The following is a 19,497-nucleotide window of genomic DNA, read 5'->3' as shown; positions in this document are numbered from 1 at the left end:
CACCTTTTGCAACGTCATTTTCTGCTGGATAAACAAGGCCGGGCAAGGGTGCTGGATTATCAAATCCTGCCCTCCAACCCGGCGCATCTATTAACATACATGTTTGTGTCGTACGTCAAAACGTAGGGATTTTCTGTGTCAATCCAAGTACTCAATGCATGTCTATAACATACACTCGGGAATATCCTATGCACTGGCGTAGGATATTCCCAAGTGTATGTAACATGTATTGTGTATGTTACAATGCTCCCTGACGGTGTGCGATGTACAACTGCTGGATTAGAAAATCAAATTATATACAGTTTGAGTGATTTGTTGCAGAAAATCACTGCTGGAGGCGGAATTCAAGTGCCGGATTAAAGCGTAGAAAATGAACTGAAAAAATCCGTTTTGCCAGAAAGTGTGCTGGTTTGCAAGGGTGCTGGATAAACAAGTGCCGGATTAGAGAGGGACGACTGTACTACTGTCGCAGACATGGAAATCCAGTCGCTAGTCCATTGACCGGGGCCGGCGCCCTCAGCGCGTAAGGAACGTAAGTCGTTGCATGCTGTGCACAATCATGTTGATAGTGTTAACCACCATAATACTTCTCCCGCCCCGGGCCCCCTTCCTTCCTTTATTGAACGATATCAGTTACATCTGTGCACACCTTTCGACCGCGGGCATATAATTATTATACAGTGTACTTACCTTCAAGACCACAATTTCCACCATACACAACTTCCGACAAGTGTCACTAGTCCACGGACCATGACGACCGAGGACGTGAGAGACACATCTTCAACATGACACCGCTCTAAACTCCACACTGGATAGTGCATCCGTTCCAGCCACTGTGATTGCTAATTATTTTACAGTGAAACTGTCTAAGACGAGACCGCTCAAGGGACCTTCAAAAAGTGGTCTCTGTTACCAGGTGGTCTCCTTATCCAGGGTCATTTGACTGTAAATAGCATCACTTAGTTCTGGTTTCAGTGGTCTTCTAGGACAGGTGGTCGCCTTGACAGGTTTTACTGTATATACATCACATAAAAGAGTAGACCCATAGACCCATAGACCCATACCCGGATATGGGCGGGAATAATGTAAACTGACCACATCAAAATACACTCAAGAAAAGAACGAGCCTCAGGCTACTCACAGTCAACATCTTCAGGCCTCAAAGCTCTTCCACTAGTTTTTTCATTGCCTTCTCATGTGGAATACGAAAATGTCAAAGTGATCTGGCCCTAAATACCAAACCAGCTCGCATGCTCAACCAACCAAGTTCACGACAGAGAGTAGTTTACTGAAACAATCATAGAGACAGAAACTGCGAGAATAACCAGACTGAAAGAACGAACAGGAGCATGAGGAACGCAATCCCCCTTCTGGGTGCGTCCAATGCAACAACAGGGGCGTCGGAAGGTATTCTACATTGGTGCGGCCATGAATGGGTGGATGGTCCAGGGGGCCTCCCCTGGGGAAAGTTTTAGGGAAATTGGGTCCAAATAGCCCATATTCCATTGCTTCAAAAATTCCAAGATGAAAATAGTGGTGCGGCTTTGGCTGCACTTGCCGCACCGGTTCCGACGCCCCTGAACAACACAACCGAAAGCCGGAGTTCCAACGGACATGGGGAGCTGCACTGGCAGCTGCGCAGAGCTCACACAGGCGCAATACAGATGGGTTCAAAGTCTGGCATATGCACTTGAGCTGAAATGTCACTGCCATTTGCGATCAGAACACATTGCGACTAAAAGGCGCCGCCACTGGCTGAACAGTCATGATGAATACACGGTACTTAATACACCATGCACTAGATCAATACAGAGCACATGATCGTGATGTACAGCACACCACTGCAGTATTCTAACATACTATTGTTTGAGTCACGATGCGGATGCCTGCTCGTCATGCCACATTCGTCTCCATTCATCATAGTCCCTTGCACCCGTCACGGGTAGACATGTGCGTGCCCAAGCGGCGTCTAGCAGAGCTTGTGTTCTATCATTGAGCAAGTGTCGCTTACCGCCTGACGTTGCCACCTTGCCAGACTGCATGCCAGCCGAGGGGGAAAGACCCATGGCTGTATTTCTCGCAGCTTTCAATACATTGTCATTGAACTGCTCGCGATGCTCGTACATGTAGTCAAATGTAGATCTCTTCACAGCGGTTTCCACCGCACTGGCGTCGTCAACTCCAATAAACTCTGCAACGCGCTTCACCTCCCGCTCCAGATCCTCTTTCATGTCCTCGTAGAACACAAACAAGACATCCTTGTCATGTCGTCGAGGCCACCAGCCCCATGTAGTGTTCAAATGCCGTAGCCCTCTGTGAGTATCCCTGCGTCAGTTGCAGAGGCACAGAGCCTCCGAGGGAAACCTGCTGGACGTAAAGATTCGTCTCGATGTCCTCTGCCCGAAACATCCAGGCTGCATGGAACCTGCACTGTGAAACAACTACGTCATACGGGTGACGCACGACAGTGATGTACTTTCCGCCCTTGGGACACGACGCCTCTGTGAAATGGGTTTTGTACAGCCTTGGCTCAGCTCGCTGTTTGTCATCACAATTCTGTCCCAAATCCGCAGCACATTCCAGGAAAGGTACCACCTCGGTAATCTCTCTGAAATCCATATCGCCACCGGTGCGTAGCTGATGGCAAATTTGCGTCATCCACGTTGTCCCTGACTTGGGCGTTGTCGTAATGAATACATCTCTTGGTCCAGGTTGAAACGAGAGGCCTGCTTGCCTTGCCTCTTGGCTTGCTAGCTTAGACCTTGCAACTTGAAACTCGTGAAGTGCTGCAGCCGTGTCAGGGCTCAGGCGTTCCTTCTGAACGGTACCGTTCATGGTGTGATCTGTAGATCTACACCAGCTTTATCAAGCCTTGATGTGCTCTTGTGCAGAAACCTACGAATGGAGACTGAGCCGCTCGAGAGATCCTCTGAAAGCCAGGCGAAATCAAAGCAAAATATAGACCTATACTACAATTGAAGAGCTTGAGAACAAAACATGGTATATCCATTTTGGCACTTTTCGGGTAAAGTCAAAATTCTGTTCTGACATTGTCTTACATCCCATCCCAATGGAAATTTGGATTTAGTACCAGAAGGAATACTGGACCCCAAACACCATGTCATCAAAAATCCACACCTCTCAGATTTTGATATTTTTTGAATTTTTCACCTTCTTTTTGGCAAAACGCAGTATATCCGGGTGAGAATATAGGCACAAGACGCCCTCTCCCAGCAGGAGACAAAACAACTGGCTCACTCATACCATCTAATGTCACCTCCGCCACGCTGATTAAGACAAGAGCTTTGACAGCGTCAGGAAGAAGAGAAAGCTAATTTGACAGCCATAAGTCGAGTCAAGCGCTCGTTCAAAAAAATAATTCGAACTAGTTTGAAAAAATGACAAAAAGCAGTGTTCTGCGCGTTCTGAACACCACGCGCGCTGCCCACGACTGTATAACTATGACAACTGGCGTATACTGCGTTTTGAAAAAAAATCCTAGCCGGATATACAGCGTTTTGCTCTGAAAGCAACTGTTTGAATGGGGTTTTCTGTAGGATGTACTGCGTTTTCGCCAAAAATGACCTCGCCATCAAATTCAGCTCGATGTGATCTTTCAGTTGGGTCAAAAATCTCGATTTTGAAGATTTGGCGCATACAGCGTTTTGTTCTCAAGCTCTTCAATTGTACTTGCTGTGATCGTTAGCGGTACGTGTTGATCCAGGTGAAGTAATTTTGTTTTCTGCCCCGCGATCCGTTATATTGGCTCCTGCATGGCCAGATGAAGGGAGTCCTGTGCGACACGTACTCTCTATAGATCGAACCGAATCAGTACTCTCTTCCTTGAATGGAATATTTCGTCTTTCATAGAGATTTAGAGGTATTGCGAACTATTACTGAACGTTGCCTAGTGGACGTGGCCGGCCCGTAGCTAGCTGATCTACTCGGCAACCAGGTGACGCGCTGGGAGTACATTGTATCCCTTGATCCTGCTGCTTTCTCCTTCCATGGTTCTGTAGTTTGTTGATACAGTGTGTATAGTGCATTTTATTTTTTATAACGACTTGCGTGTTGGCACGTGATGTGCCATTGTATGTGCATGTGATGGGCATTGTAATGTATGTGATCAGATGTGCATGGCACGTGCATGATGACTGTACACTAATATTAGTAATAAAGACTTAGTATTCCCAACTCATCACAACCACGCGCTCTTCAGCCGAACCATACAGACACCAGCAAGGACACTTCCGTTGAGAGATAATAATTATTGCTCCACGCCTCTAGACAGCTGTTTCGCTCCCTGTCGGAGCTCATCAGTAGAGGATGATAATGATGATAATGGAGGAATGATCATTCTTATACACAAGAAATGGCGCAAGTGCGCGCTTTCCACATATATCAATGGCATATGCAAGCTGCTAAAATGGTAAAGTGTGAGAACAGCGATAAATAATCATAGTACGCGCTCATTGGTGGAGAAACACACCACACAGGCGACGAAAATCTTACGCGGAATACTGATGCCAAAGGAAAGTACATGTATGTTGTTTATTATTATGATGTTGCAATGTCCATGTATGCAGGCCAGGCGAGACTCACCGCCGAGATCCCCCAACGCGACAGGCTCGGTTGCCGTTCAGGATTCACACCGACCTGTCCGCCCGTCAACAGGATCGACAGCGGGAGGCCCCACTGATGCCGATGTCGATGCACACCAGGAAACTTGTAGTCGTGAGTGTGATACTAACACGTCCATCGGCAACCACTGACAAACGAGAGGCCAGCTGGGGCATTCACTCCAGTCAGGGATGCTTGGTCGACGCTTCTTTATCAGCAGCTCAGCTCATTTTGATCAAACAAAGATGTTGCAGATGTGTCTTGCTTTTCTCCTTCCTTCTTCACCGACTCGTCTTGTCATCTCTCCTTCTTTCTTCACTGAGTAAATAATAATATTTTATTAACTGGTTTTGATATTTTAATTTAAAATTAAAATTTTTATTTTTCTAAAACTATTGAGTACAATCATGTACATGTACTAGTATTGCAGTAAAGTAAGTAATTAGTTGAAGTCGAGAGTCGTCAAGACCTGGAATGACAATGTCATGTACGAGCGTAGTCTCTGCATATCTGGCCCACTGCATTGGCAGTATCACTGAGCCTCGTGTCTCGTGTACTCAGAAGAAGGTTCAACACCCATCCTCTGCGGTCTCTGGGCTTCTAAATGCAGTAGGTATCGGTCAAGGCTTGTGTTCGGACGTTTCGGAATATTTTGGCGGAGACCATCAACGAAGTCCTTCCAGACGTCTACGTGGAGCTGGAGTCATTTACCATGGTTACCGTGACCGTTTGACTGCGACTTTGCGAGGCTCTGCCCTACCGCACTGCTAATCGCTCCCCGGATATGTAGGAGGCTCGCCTGGACATTCGGGGCCTTTTATTTCGGGCGCAGAGTTTCTGGACGCGGCAGCAGGATGGCTCGTTTGATGTCAGTGTTACCATGGTTACCCAGGCCAGCCGAAGACAACCGGTGCTGTCGCCTACAGTCCATTCAGAAAAAAATGAACTTCTAGCTTTTGGCCATAAATGGGTCAAACGTTGAGTTTTTTTAGAATTTTTTTCTGCAATCCCATATGGAATCCTCTTCCAATTATGTTTCTGAAGTTTTTTTGTCCAAAAAGCAAGCCATAGCAAGAATAGGATTTCGGCCAGGTTTTGCCCCAAAAGCACTGAATTGGGAAAAACCATCAAAATCCAGGCCGTTTGACCCCGCCTGCAACAGTGCATTCTGCGGTTCGAACCCCAGTTCAGGCACCCTTTTTGGACCCTTTTTCAAATTTCAAAGTTCGCAGCACTGCACTGTGTACGATGAAATCACGAAAAATCGCCAAATACGGGAGCTCGCCAGAGCCAGGACCCATTTTTTTATGAATGGACTGTAGTACAGACGTCCTGTACCAACTCAAGACTCACGAACACGCCGGAGAGGGGGCAGTAAAACTCCCCAGATCCGGGCAGGTTGGGAGCGAGCACTGCCCGTAACTAGGAATTGCCCGTAACTCAGAACATACATGTACATGTACAGTACATGTACTTACTGCATGCAAGAAAGCATTTTTTATTTTAATCAATATGACTGTTGGGTTGTTTTTCGTTGAAAAGCCATTTTTGTGACTCTGGGTGAATCAGAAAGGTGCCCAGTAAACGGAAATGCCCGGATTAGGGACGTCCGGATCTGGGGACTCACCAGCAGGGAGTTTCACTGCACTCATTAGGATACTCCCACGCAAACACTCAAAATACGGTCTCTTTGCTGCAACGTTCGGTGAAAAGTTGATCACATACATGCACATGTACATGTACATGTATGCAGCAAAGACTGGGCCGTAATTTGAGTGTTTGCGTGGAGGTATCCTAAATGAGTAGAAGTATTGAGAGGTGATCTTTACGCCATTGATGTTTTCAACATCATGGTATGTGCGGCCCTGAGGTATTCTTTTTCCAGAGTGTGGTTGCTCTCATATCAGATAAAATTACAAGAGCTCTATCGTTGCACATCAGGGTATCAATTTCTATGTAAAATTCATGATCGCAATATTTTGAAGTACAAAATCAGGAAGTGAACTGTTTGAAAATTGAAATAAATGCCAGACCCTGTGTGTGTCATGTACATGTACAGTTTGTACATGTAACCAGGAGCAACAACCCGCCGATCCAAGAGCATTCCTTGAGTGCGAGGATCTGCCCCTGCTGGAGGATGTTCATATCACTGGTGCAATAATTGAACAGGTGGCCCGTCGACTCTTCGGCAGTGCCGGTCCCAGTGGGACCAACTCTGAGCAGTGGAGAACGTTCTTGCTATCCCATGGCAACGTCAGCAGTCGCCTGCGGGAAGCTGTGGCCGCCTCAACCCGTCGACATGCAAATGGAATCGTGCCCTGGTGCAACATGCGAGCATTCCTTGCTTGGAGAGGCATTGCACTGGACAAGCTACCAGGAGTGCGGCCAATCGGAGTGGGCGAATGCAGGCAGCGCATTGAGGCAAAGGCCATGGCCCTTGCTACGGGAATTGATGTCCAGGAGGTCTGTGGGGCTGACCAGCTATGCTCGGGTGCAAAAGCTGGGATTGAGGCAGCTGTTCATGCTATGAGCGACGTTTTCACCGAGGATGACACCGAAGGACTCCTTCTTGTCGATGCAGCTAATGCATTTAACTCGCTAAGCCGTCCCGCGGCCCTATGGAACTGCCGGGTGCTCTGGCCGAGATGCGCAAGGTTTCTATTCAACGCCTACCGTGGGTACGCTGTGATCATCTTGAAAGGTTCCTGTACATCTGAGGTCCATACCCTTCTCAGCCGGGAAGGTACTACTCAGGGATGTCCCCTGGCTATGCTAATGTATGCCATTAGTCTGCACCCTCTGATTGCGAGTTTGAAGGAACCCAGCCAGCACACCCAAAACTGGTACGCTGATGATTCTTCTTGTGCGGGACGGTTGCGCAACATCAGGAAGTGGCTCGACCGCCTTATCGATCAGGGTGAAGCTTTCGGCTACCAAGTTAAGCCGACAAAGAGTATCATTATTGTTTCCCCGGATCTCGTTCAGCAAGCTAATGATATCTTTGGGGATCTGAACATCCAAGTAGCCACATCCGCCCGTTTCCTAGGAGGCTGTATCGGTGAACCTGACGGAGTGAAATCGTTTGTCAAGGAGAGAGTGGAGACGTGGGTGAGCAGTGTCAATTGCCTTGCCGCTGCTGACAGGAAATACCCCCAGTCGGCGTATTGTGCGTTGAATCGCTCGCTCTCCTGTGAGTGGTCATACCTGCAGCGTGTTGTCCAGGGTCTTGAGGAGGAGTTTGCTCCGCTTCGAGACGTCATCCTGGAGCAATTTGCCCCAGCAATCCTTGGGCGGGAGGTTCTTCCTCGAGAACACCAGCTCCTCACCCTGCCAGTCAAGTATGGTGGCTTGGCTTTGGCCGATCCTGTCCACACAGCACCCCAGGCTTACCAGAATTCGAGAAACGCAACTGACATCCTGCGCAACTCCATCCAATCTGGTAACCCCGTAAACGTAAACGATCACAGCGCTCACTGTCGCCGCATCACAAGTCAAATCAGCAGGGAACGAGATGTGATTTCCGCTGAAATCAGCCAATCAATTCTCAGTGACCTGCCACAGCTTGAGGAGCGCACCCTCTCCCGCATCGTACGGGGAAATGCCTCCGGATGGCTTACGGTGTTGCCCCTGAAGCGCGAGGGGTATGATCTGTCGAGTACAGAATTCCGCGATCAACTTGCCATCCGCTATGGTCGGCAGCCGCTTGCCCTGCCAGCGCAATGTGATGGCTGCGGGAAGCCCTTCTCTCTCCAGCATGGCCTTGACTGCCCGAAAGGTGGACTTATCAAGCCAGGCCACAATGATCTGCGTGATAGCGATGCAAAGCTAGCTGATATGGCATTCGGTGGTGTTGTCGTCGAGCCGATCATGGTGCCGGAGGGTGATCGGACGGGGCAGCCTGCTCTTCGGGCAGATTGGCTTGCCCGGGGTGTGTGGGAGGATAACAGGGTGGCGTTTTTTGATAATCGCATCATTGATGCCAACGCACCCAGTTACTCCCATTCATCCTGGGAAGCTACTTCCAACCGCGCTGCTAACGCGAAGAAAAAGAAGTATCGTCAGGCCTCCGAGGACCTCCGTGGGTCGTTCACACCACTGGTTTGTTCCACGGATGGGGTGCTACATCGCGAATACGCCAGCTATCAGAAGCGACTTGCTGGTCGCCTCGCCCTCAGGTGGGACAAGCCATTTTCAATCATCATGGCTTGGGTGCGAGTTCGCAGCCAATTTGCAGTGATCCATGCAGTCGACCTCCAGCTACGCGGGTCTAGAAGGCGCCTGACAGGCCTGTCGACGCAGGATGGTGCTGGGGTAGGCATCGGCCATTGAAAACTGAATCCCGTCTGTTTCACGTGGAATTTCTTGGAGTTTCCCAATGTATTGTACTTGAATAAAATTCTATTTTACCTTTCATGGTATCTCAATTTTTTTCACGTCTACATGACTTTATTTTGCCCGTAAAAGAGGCCGTTACCCCGAAAAAAAAAAAAAGGGATACAGGACCAAGGTAATCTGGGCCCAGGCTATCATGACTGCACCAACAGCAGCTGTGGTGTATGGGTGTGTAGAAACGGGCAGAACTGAAAGCTCCAGAACAGCTCAAGGATGACTACCGACTGACAGAAGACTCTCAAGAAAAAAGGGAGAGGGTAACTGTAACGGGAATGGTCTTAGAGACTGCTTCCCCATTCCCGTTGGCCTTCCAATCACATAATGACTTACACTCTTTCTGCATGCTCTGTATGGTGATCCCCGAATTACTTATTATTATTCATGCATAATGGACAACTATTTCTCTACACACATCCTTATTCTACCTCCCACACCGTACTCTGAACACAGCAGGGAGTCGAATATGACTCCCTGCATTTATTCTGAAATATGAAGCTGGCCACGACGAGGGTTTCCCCTCAGTTCTTGGTTAGTCCAGAAGGAGTGAGTTCGATGTGTTGTGTCGACTGGAGCTGCTAGTAAATTAGTATGCTTACTGTTACAGTAACATTTAAACATTTAGCCAACTCCAAACTTCACCACACCACAGACAGTGCGTTTTGACCAACACACCTGAGAGTCATGAGATAGATGAAAGTCAATTATTGTTTGGCTCGCTCGGCTTGCCACATCCTCCTCCACTCTTCATAGTCCTTTGCACCTGTTACGGGTAGGCATGTGTTCTCCCACGCAGCGTCCAAGAGACCTCGTGTGTTATCGTTCAGCAAGTGTCGCTTGCCACCCGATGTTGCCACTTTACCCAGCTGCATCCCCGCTGACGGCAACAATCCCATAGGGCCATTGCGCGCCGTTTTCACCAAGCTATCATTAAACTGCTCGCGATGCTCGTACATGTAATCAAACGTCGATCGTTTCAAGGCCGTTTCCACCGCACTGGCGTCGTCAACTCCAATAAACTCTGCAACACGCTTCACCTCCCGCTCCAGATCCTCTTTCATGTCCTCGTAGAACACAAACAAGACATCCTTGTCATGTCGTCGAGGCCACCAGCCCATGTAGTGATCCAAAGGTGTTGTGTTTCTACTGGCCTCACCCGTTATTGTTTGTGGGATTGGTCCCTTCAAGGTTACCTGCTGTATGAAGTGATCTGGCCCGATGTCTTCCTCAGCAAACAACCAGCCACTAACAAACTTATACTCCGATGCAGTTACATCATATGGGTGACGTACTACGGTGATATACTTTCCGCCCTTGGGACACGACGCCTCTGTGAAATGGGTTTTGTACAGCCTTGGCTCAGCTCGCTGTTTGTCATCACAATTCAGTCCCAAATCCACAGCAGATTCCAGGAAAGGCACCACCTCCGTGATCTCACCGAAATCCATATCACCACCGGTGCGTAGCTGATGGCATATTTGCGTCATCCACGTTGTGCCCGCCTTGGGAATGGTCGTGATGAATACATCACTAGATTTGGGTTCAAATGCCATTGCGGCCTGTTTGCCACGTTGTGTGCCGAACTTAGAGCGTGTCACCTCTAACTTCTGGAGTCAATGGGTCTTCTTCAATTCGAGACGCCATTCCAAGCAACTTGCTTTGGGCGTCGTGACTGCTATAAAGACAAGTAGTCACTCGCGCTATTTCCCACAGGTCACTTGCCGGAAAACTCAGTACAGTGTATCAGTAACACAACTATACTCCAGTAGTACACCGTTGGTTACCAGTTACAAGTCCTCGCTAGTTGCACTGCACACTCGCACTACGAGCACACGTCCCGTCACTAACCAATTTGCACCACAAAATAAGTGCATTGCATTGCGATTCAAAAGGATTATCACAGCAATGAATAGACTAGGGTTTTCTGACCATCCCGAGCTGACAGACAGTCAGTCGCGCAGAAAAACACAGACATAGTACATGTATACAGCGTACCTGTACATGATTGTACAGTGTAGGTCTACACAAACAGTGGCCACAAAGACGCCATGCATGCGTCAGGTCACGGGGATCATTTTTTACATCGAACACACCAACACCGATGAATTATGAAGGAAAGGGAGAAATGAAGCAAGAAACATTTTGTAGTCTCGGCTTCATTGCCAGAACTACGCACCGCAATAGAGAGAAGGAGGGGAGAGCGAGTGAGCGTGGAGGGAGGGAACAGGCAAGAGAGTTTTTGAAAGAGAGAGAGAGAGAGAGAGAGAGAGAGAGAGAGAGAGAGAGAGAGAGAGAGAGAGAGAGAGAGAGAGAGAGAGAGAGAGGGAGGGAGGGAGGGAGGGAGGGAGGGAGGGAGGGAGGGAGGGAGGGAGGGAGGGAGGGAGAGAGAGAGAGAGAGAGAGAGAGAGAGAGTAAGTTACATTTATAAAGACAGGCAAGTCTAACAAATGAGGACTGAGACCTCTACAACAGGAGAGAGAGAGAAAAAAGGGGGATAGAGAGAGAGAAAAAAGGGGGATAGAGAGAGAGACAGAGTATGAGAGAGAATAAGTTCCATTTATAAAGACAGGTAAGTCTGAGGGAAAGAGAAGGTGAGAGAGAAAGAGAGCGAGGGAGAGACAAATGGGGAGATAGCCAGACAGACAGATTGAAAGTCAGACAGGCAGAAAAATAAGGTTATGTGCGTTTATACTGTAAGCCGCTTTCTGCATCAGGCTTTAATGCAAACCAGGCTTGTAGGCAAACCATGCTTATATGCACCACTGATATTTTTGCCAGGCTTGTATGCACATAGAAGCCAGGCTTCTACGCGCGACACGCGTAGATCTACCACTGACTACTGGTATGGCGGCAGTTTTACTATGCACCGTACATAGCGCATGCACTCTTGACCTACCCGATCGTCAACTCAACTCTGTCTCTCTCTGTCTCCGTCACACACACACACACACACACACACACACACACACACACACACACACACACACACACACACACACACACACACACACACACACACACACACACACACACATACGCACACACACACACACACACACACACACACACACACACGTACGCACACACACACACACGCACACACACACACACACGCACACACACACATACACACACACACACACAAGCACAGCTCATGTAGCACCTATACACACACATTGCTGTACGTTGTGTAAGTTTGTGTTTGGTTTCCCTTCTTTTCGTAGGTATGTGCACTGTAATAAAAGTAATAAATAAACAACAGCGATGGCACTTCTGGAAATGATACTGATAATTTGTGATAAATATTGCAACTGTCCAGACAGCTGCTTCGCTCTTTTTGACCTCATTGGTAGACGTCAGGCATACGTTGAATGAGTGAATCACGGAATCACGAATGTTGTTTCGCAGCCTAAAATAGATAAAAGTGAGTAGTAACGTTGTATCCAGCAACGTGGTCTATCCTTACTCAATAGTGCATCTCTGCTGACTATCAAACAAGCCAAGCTGGGTTTAAAAGCTAACCATTGTGCAGTAGAGCCAGGGATGGATACAGCATTCAGCATACAGAACACTGGCCTCATGGGACTCCGCCTGAGCACACTGGCAACGAATGACTCGCCAGTGCAATCACTCACCGCACCATTGAATCCCCAGACTAGTGTGTGATCGGCCGATGAATGACACCACCAACTCTCCAGTTGACGTGCTCCTTTCTGAGCAACGCTAGACGAGGGGATCTATCAGCTACCTTGGGTTGCACCAAGGACGCGTGTGCATGTGGACTGGAGTTACAGATGCAAGCATTACTATTACTACAGTTCTTCTTGGTGTTGGTGGTCTCGGTCATCACCGGGCCGGCGGCTAGCAGCAGAGTCCTGCTCCTTGCGCCACATCCGCCTCCATTCCTCATAGTCCGTTGCGCCCGTCACCGGTAGACACATACGTGTCCAGGCAGCATCCAAGAGAGCCCGCGTGGTATCATTCAGCAAGTGTTGCTTGCCACCAGCTGTTTGCACCTTACCATGCTGCATGCCCGCTGATGGCGAAAGGCCCATGTCAACGTTTCGCTTCTTTTTCACCAAGTTGTCATTAAACTGCTCGCGGTGCTGAAACATGTAATCAAACCTCGATCTCTTCAAGGCGATTTCCACCGCACTGGCGTCGTCAACTCCAATAAACTCTGCAACGCGCTTCACCTCCCGCTCCAGATCCTCTTTCATGTCCTCGTAGAACACAAACAAGACATCGCTGTCATGTCGCCGAGGCCACCAGCCCATGTAGTGGTCGAATAGTGTTGTGCTGCCAGCATTCGCAGGCGTTACAACTTGCGGAAGAGGTGATTTGAAGGTTATCTGTTGTAGGAGGTTGTTCGGACCGAGTTCGTCTTCTTCGAACAGCCAGCCGCACAGGAATGTGTATGCCGATGCTGCCACGTCGTATGGGTGGCGCACTGTGGTGATATATTTGCCACCCTTGGGACATGAAGCTTCCAGGAAATGTGTTTTGTACAGCCTTGGCTCAGCTCGCTGTTTGTCATCACAATTCAGTCCCAAATCCGCAGCACATTCCAGGAAAGGCACCACCTCGGTGATTTCACCAAAATCCATATCACCACCAGTGCGTAGCTGATGGCAAATTTGTGTCATCCACGTTGTGCCCGACTTCGGTGTGCTCGAAATGAACACATCACTAGGTTTTGGTTGGAAGGAAGCTGCTGCCTGCTTTCCACGTTCTGTGCCCAGTTTGGACCGCGAGTCTTTCACCCTCTGGATCACTTTTTCCACCTCGGGGGTCACAGGATCTTCAGTGATGCTGGACGCCATCACTAATACTAGGAAATGCAATACCCGGACGGCGGTATTAGCTAGAGCATAAACTAGTATTATCCTACAATGGGCCACCCCTTTCTTGACTCGTAATCATGGGCCATGGGGTAGATCTACTCGAGTCGTAATCGTTTCTCGGAAGTTTTCTTGTATTGTTTTATTTTTTCTTCTGACAGTGACACAGCGGCTACGTGCGTGCACGTGCAACATCGCTGGTGGTCATGCATGCTGCCTACAAAAATTTGTAGAGCCTGCAGGCTGCAGCAGCACAACATGACCTGCACTCCTCAGATCGATCAGCCTCTGCACAGTCTGCAGTCTGCAGCCGAAGCAGCACTGCCAGCAGGAGCCAGGACTCATAAATTCATAATCATCAGGTCAGTCATCAGCTGGTCATGTCACGTCAGGAGTCAGGTAGATCTATGGCCGTACCGTAGATCTAGTCATGACAGAAATTTATGGCGTGGACGCTTCATACCGCGTCTCCAGCTCCGGGCCGTAGATCATCCACGTTTTCTTGGATGTATAAAAACATTCTGGCAAACAGAATCAGCTGAAGCGATCAAAGGATGAGAAATTATTGAAAGCCAAGTCTGCTCTTGTACGATATCTTCAAACTGGCAGTGTGTGTTTCTGTTTTGCGAAGAACGATACCGTTGTGCTGTCGAGCCGACAATGGATGTCAACCAGTCTGAAAAATTCCCTCGCCCTTTCCTCCTGGAGAGGTATTTTGCTGAACATGAATTCACAGCACCACACATGCTGTGCGCGTCGGATTGTGAGTCGCTACCCATGGCTCAACTTGTGTCCATGATGAAGCCAGACACTCGAGAGCTGTGGGACAACCTTGCACTGGGATACACAGAAAGCCAAGGTCATCCGAAATTACGTCATGCAGTCGCGGAGATGTACGAGCACGATGCAATCACGCCAGAGAAAGTTCAAATCCTAGCTCCAGCAGAAGGCATTTACGTCGCACTGCGTAGCTTATTGAAGGCTGGGGATCGTGTCGTATGCACATGGCCTGGCTATCAGAGTCTGAGCGAAGTGGCTCTTGCACAAGGTGCCCATGTGGATCGCTGGGAAGTTGAGGAAGGTGATGCAGGATTTTACTTTGATGTGGATAAGCTGGAGCAGTTGTTGCAGAGTGGACCGTGTCGGGGTGTGATTGTGAACTTCCCGCACAACCCGACTGGTGCTCTCCCGTCGCATGACCAGTGGGAACGTATCATTCGACTGGTGTCGCAGCACGACGCATTCCTGTTCTCGGATGAGATGTACCGTGGACTGGAGTACGACAGCGGTGATTGTCTCGCATCGGCCTGTACCGTCTACAAGCAAGCCATCTCCTTGTCTGGCATGAGTAAGGTGTATGGGATGCCAGGGTTGCGCATTGGCTGGCTTGTGTCTCAGAATACTGATATGCTTGGCAGTTGTGCAGCGTATAGAGACTACTGTACGATCTGCGCATCCGCTCCAGCGGAGGTGTTATCGTTGGCGGGCCTCGAGAATAGTGCTAAACTCCTGGCTCAGAGCAAGGCTCGTGTCCTCAAGACGATCGAGGCGATTGAAGAGATGCTTAGCCACCCGGAGGCTTCGGCCCACTTCACCTTCCATCGTCCAAAGGCTGGCCCGATTTCGTTGATCGGCTTACGTGGGAAGCAGTGTGGCAAGGCCTACTGCAAACGTCTTGTGGAGCAAAGCGGCGTTTTACTCCTGCCCTCTCATCTGCTGGAATGGAAGGAGCATTACATGAGGATTGGGTTCGGTCGTGATTCAGGACCGGCTGTTGTACGTCGGTGGTATGAAGCGGTGAAAGGGGGACTCGTGCCAGAGTAAATAATGTGCGAGTAAATAATGTGCTCTGCTGGACTTCCTCCTATGATGACTGCTCTGAGCTGCCAGGCTGCTTGCGTGGTGTGACATGCCTGGCTAAGAGAGGTTTGTGGACCTAGGCCGCTGCAGCCTTCGCGAAGTGTGATGTGGCTGTGCATTGAAACACACAGTCAAGGCTATACCAGCAATACAATGCCTACTACCACTGCTGAGCCCTGAACTGCCATTCCATTGCTAGTGTATTGAGAGAGAGAGAGAGAGAGAGAGAGAGAGAGAGAGAGAGAGAGAAAGAGAGAGAGAGAGAGAGAGAGAGAGAAAGAGAGAGATAGAGAGAGAGAGAGAGAGAGAGAGAGAGAGAGAGAGAGAGAGAGAGAGAGAGAGAGAGAGAGAGAGAGAGAGAGAGAGAGAGAGAGAGAGAGAGAGAGAGAGAGAGAGAGAGAGAGAGAGAGAGGATGCACGGCCTTATGATCCTGATTTGACGTGAAATTCTCACAACACGTTCCCTCTCTCTCACTTTCTCTTCGCACAATGAGCTCTCAGCACTAGCTTACTAGCTGTGTGCATCTACAAGTTGGCTGTGTTGACTGTAATGCTCTCCTTGCGGCAGCAAAACCGCCATCACTGACCAGCGGCTGTGATTGTTTTCATGGATACACAGGAACTCACCCTGTATGTGCATTGTTGAGTCTGGAGAACTCTGGGAACTCTGGGACCTTGAAACGGTTTCCATTCACAGCACTTCTGCGAAGGAAAACTAGTGATATGTTTCCTTTGTGACCCTTGAATGGAATGAAGAACTTCATTGGCTTTTTCAAAATGTTCTTTAAAAAAAAACTTTTGTGCTGTAGTCTTCAATTTCTTTCACTTGCTCTGTTGACTTTTCCCTTTCACTTTTCAGCACATCTTGAAGCAACGTTTGACTCTGTAACATGCTTCTACTTGTGCTATCCAAGTTTTTTAAAACATTTCTGATGTGGCAGAGTGACAACAACCCTAATATTTCTGGGAGATATACGTTTAGTGTCAGTTGTCCTTAATGGCAAAACATTACCCTCCTACTTTGGTGTGTGCCTGCATGCGCGTGCATGTGTGCCTTTGTGTGTATGCGTGGTGTACGTGTTGTGTGTGTGTCACGTGTGTATGTGTGTGTGTGTGTGTGGGGGGGGGGGGGGGTGCTGTGCTGGCCCCAAACCGTGCAGCTGAATCTGCACATTGCTGCCTTGATACCCTGCTATAGAGAGCCATTGACATTCCCTCGTGTCACCGTGAAACTCGTCTGTGAATGAACTACTAAACCCGGCCGTGCTTTAGATGTCCATGGTGATTGTCGTGTAGTTCTTAGTTTGGACGATGCTGTGCTGGTCACCACCTCCTGGCCAGGTCTTGGCACTAATATCACGCGAGTTCATTGCTTGTGCTGCCTCACGGGAGAGGGAGGAATCCCACTCAACATCAGGACTGAGACAAAAGCAAGCAAGCCGAGATAATTATGATATCTAACTCGACGAGGGAGGCAGTGAGACGGCGGACGGATTTGCGTGCCATGCAGGGGGTTGCATATGGACGGCATATGCGCGGCATGTTTGGGCGCGGAGGTCTCACATGTAGTGCTTCACAACTCAAGTCACCCTGCACCTGAGGGAGTCTAGAAAGCGGTGGTACTCTGATGACTATGCTCCATCTGTTCTATCGCTCAGAACTATGGGCTGCTTTATAAGGCCGGGTGATCCGCAGCATCTCTAGCTGAGCGCTTTCCCTTGTTTTTGTATATCCATGCCATCCGGGTCTGTACTGTATAATAATCTTTATTCCAGGATTACCGTAGCAAAGGCTAATGCCTTTCGGGGCATCTCCTATTTGTGTATGTATAATGAGCATTGTAGTTGGGAAATGAGAAAGCGTGCAAGGTGAGAAAGCGTGCAAGGTGAGTGCGGAAAAGAAAGATGCTGTACAAAATGTACAGTGAAAGAACAAGCATGTCAATCAACGATTGCACATCAAAGGCAGGGGCGTCGGTAGGTATTTTAGTGTGGTACGGTCAGCCATCCGAAGTACAATTTCCTCGTGGGGGAGTGGTGGCTGAGCCGAAAATTTTGGAAAATTAGATCCCAGCTAAGTGTAATTTATTGATTCACGGGTATACCTGGGGCAAAAAGTGGTACGGTCAATACCGTAGTGACCGTAGCGTGTCCGACGCCCCTGAAAGGTACGTATATGACTGTACCTTTGACATTATTCCGGGCCCGGGGGGGGGGGGGGGGGGGTACAAGCCTGCCGAGTGCTAGCTGTGACTAGTGCCAGTAGCAGTGGAGGCAGTGATTCTTCCAACCGTTGAATTCTAACCGGGGTCCAGCGCAAAGCGCCACGCTCCAGGCAGTAGATCTGTTTTCATGGGAGTGTGCGTGCGCGGGGTGGGGGGCTGACACTTGACCTGAGCAGAAAACTCTTAGGCCACACCAAAAAGATTTCGTGTTTCCGGTCGGCCGACCGGGTCCGTTTTTTCAAAAATTATGGAATTTTTTTTGGTTTACAAGTACAAAAAAAACAAAGAAAAACAAGCAAAAACACTGAAAGCATTGTGTTGCTTTGCTCGAACCGAAATAAAAGTTTGACTGAATGCAGAGACGAAAATTCCGGAGCTGGAGAAAAGGTCGCCAAGAACGATGGCTGCTTAGAGCAGCCCGCTTTGTGCCCAGTGCTGACGATGGCTGCTCAGAGCAGCCCGCTTTGTGTCCAGTGCTGGCGGGGTGCGAAGTGTCTTCTTCAGCAAAGGATAGTTCGCGTCTCCCATGAAACCACTTTGAAGGAGTTGTTTTGTGAGGAAGTGCAGCCTCGCTTGCCTGAGGACGTCACGTCTTTAGAGTGGATTGTCGCAGCTACAGCAAGCAGCAATGGTGGGGCAGGAACGTGGAAAGATGTAGAGGTAACTGACACTGTCGGCCTTGTTGTCGAAATACGAATTTGGATGCCGTTTCCTGGATTTTCGCTTGGTGGACGTAGCTCCTGCTGCCAAGCGACCGTGCCCTGACCGTCCCTCGGCATTCGATGTGCTTCTGGGAGCAGCAGCTACTGCGTCCCGCGGTGGTATTCTACTCCATATTCCATGTGTAAATATGTATAATGTGTATCACCAGTGTCTGATCCAAACTTTCTCAATTTGGCTCATGTCTATGAACATGATGAATACAGCAGGGAAATAAACTTTCAAACCAAAAAATAATAATTTTCCGACCGACCGGGCGTATTTTTTCGGGGGGTGCCGACCGGAAACACGAAATCTTTTTGTTGTGGCCTTATGTAAATGCAGCGAAATGGTGCAAGCACTAGATTTGTGGCGCCTTACACGGGTGGATGGTGTCACTAAAAAGCAGTACAGGGTGGCCAATGGTAGATTTCATGTTGGTTAGCTTCACTCACTGCAAAAGCCTGGCACTATTAGTACTGCCTTTACTGGGGCATTGAAAAAGCGAATTCCGAGACCACAACGTTATGAATGGCGATAATGAGGACGAACTGTAAGGGGACCCAGCACCCAGTTTCGGTGGAAGTGCGCCAGTTCGATTGGGAATAAAGGAGGAAGGGAGCGGCGCCTCAGCTCAGCTTCCTCGGACCGAAACCATTCGACTCAGCACCCCGTTGACTACTGGTGTTCGATTGGGAATAAAAGAGGAAGGGAACGCCTCAGCTTCCTCGGACCGAAACCATTCAGCACCCCGATGACTACAACTGGTGTACTCCTTGTCAGTTTTGTGCTAAATTGTGCACGTCTGACTGTTCAAAATCTGGTTTAGTAGTTGGTGGACTCGATCGCATAACTTGTGTCCAC

General features: G+C 48.9%; 4 protein-coding genes across 4 annotated transcripts; 1 reads left to right on the top strand and 3 right to left on the bottom strand.

Moving 5' to 3' along the window:
- Window positions 1–1,281: 1,281 nt before the first annotated feature.
- Window positions 1,282–3,208, bottom strand: LOC135810116 (sulfotransferase 1A3-like). The gene is given in 2 exon segments (XM_065323579.1): window positions 1,282–2,300; window positions 2,302–3,208. Coding segments are annotated over 2 exon segments (963 nt in total). The 5' UTR covers window positions 2,836–3,208; the 3' UTR covers window positions 1,282–1,871.
- Window positions 3,209–9,325: 6,117 nt separating this feature from the next.
- LOC135810115 (sulfotransferase 1A3-like) lies at window positions 9,326–10,907 on the bottom strand. The gene has a single exon (XM_065323578.1). It carries the CDS (start codon window positions 10,560–10,562, stop codon window positions 9,714–9,716), a length of 849 nt encoding a protein of 282 aa, XP_065179650.1. The 5' UTR covers window positions 10,563–10,907; the 3' UTR covers window positions 9,326–9,713.
- Window positions 10,908–12,180: 1,273 nt separating this feature from the next.
- On the bottom strand, window positions 12,181–13,992 carry LOC135810114 (sulfotransferase 1B1-like). The gene has a single exon (XM_065323577.1). The coding sequence runs from the start codon at window positions 13,830–13,832 to the stop codon at window positions 12,822–12,824; it is 1,011 nt and encodes a 336-aa protein (XP_065179649.1). The 5' UTR covers window positions 13,833–13,992; the 3' UTR covers window positions 12,181–12,821.
- Window positions 13,993–14,370: 378 nt separating this feature from the next.
- LOC135810113 (capreomycidine synthase-like) lies at window positions 14,371–16,716 on the top strand. The gene has a single exon (XM_065323576.1). The coding sequence runs from the start codon at window positions 14,511–14,513 to the stop codon at window positions 15,672–15,674; it is 1,164 nt and encodes a 387-aa protein (XP_065179648.1). The 5' UTR covers window positions 14,371–14,510; the 3' UTR covers window positions 15,675–16,716.
- The last annotated feature ends 2,781 nt before the right edge of the window (window positions 16,717–19,497 follow it).

Source organism: Sycon ciliatum, chromosome 2 (assembly GCF_964019385.1).
Source record: "Sycon ciliatum chromosome 2, ocSycCili1.1, whole genome shotgun sequence".
In the NCBI taxonomy this organism is placed as follows: Eukaryota; Metazoa; Porifera; class Calcarea; order Leucosolenida; family Sycettidae; genus Sycon; species Sycon ciliatum.
The sequence above is the reverse complement of the archived record's forward strand: the minus strand, read 5'-3'. Positions and strand labels throughout refer to the sequence as shown.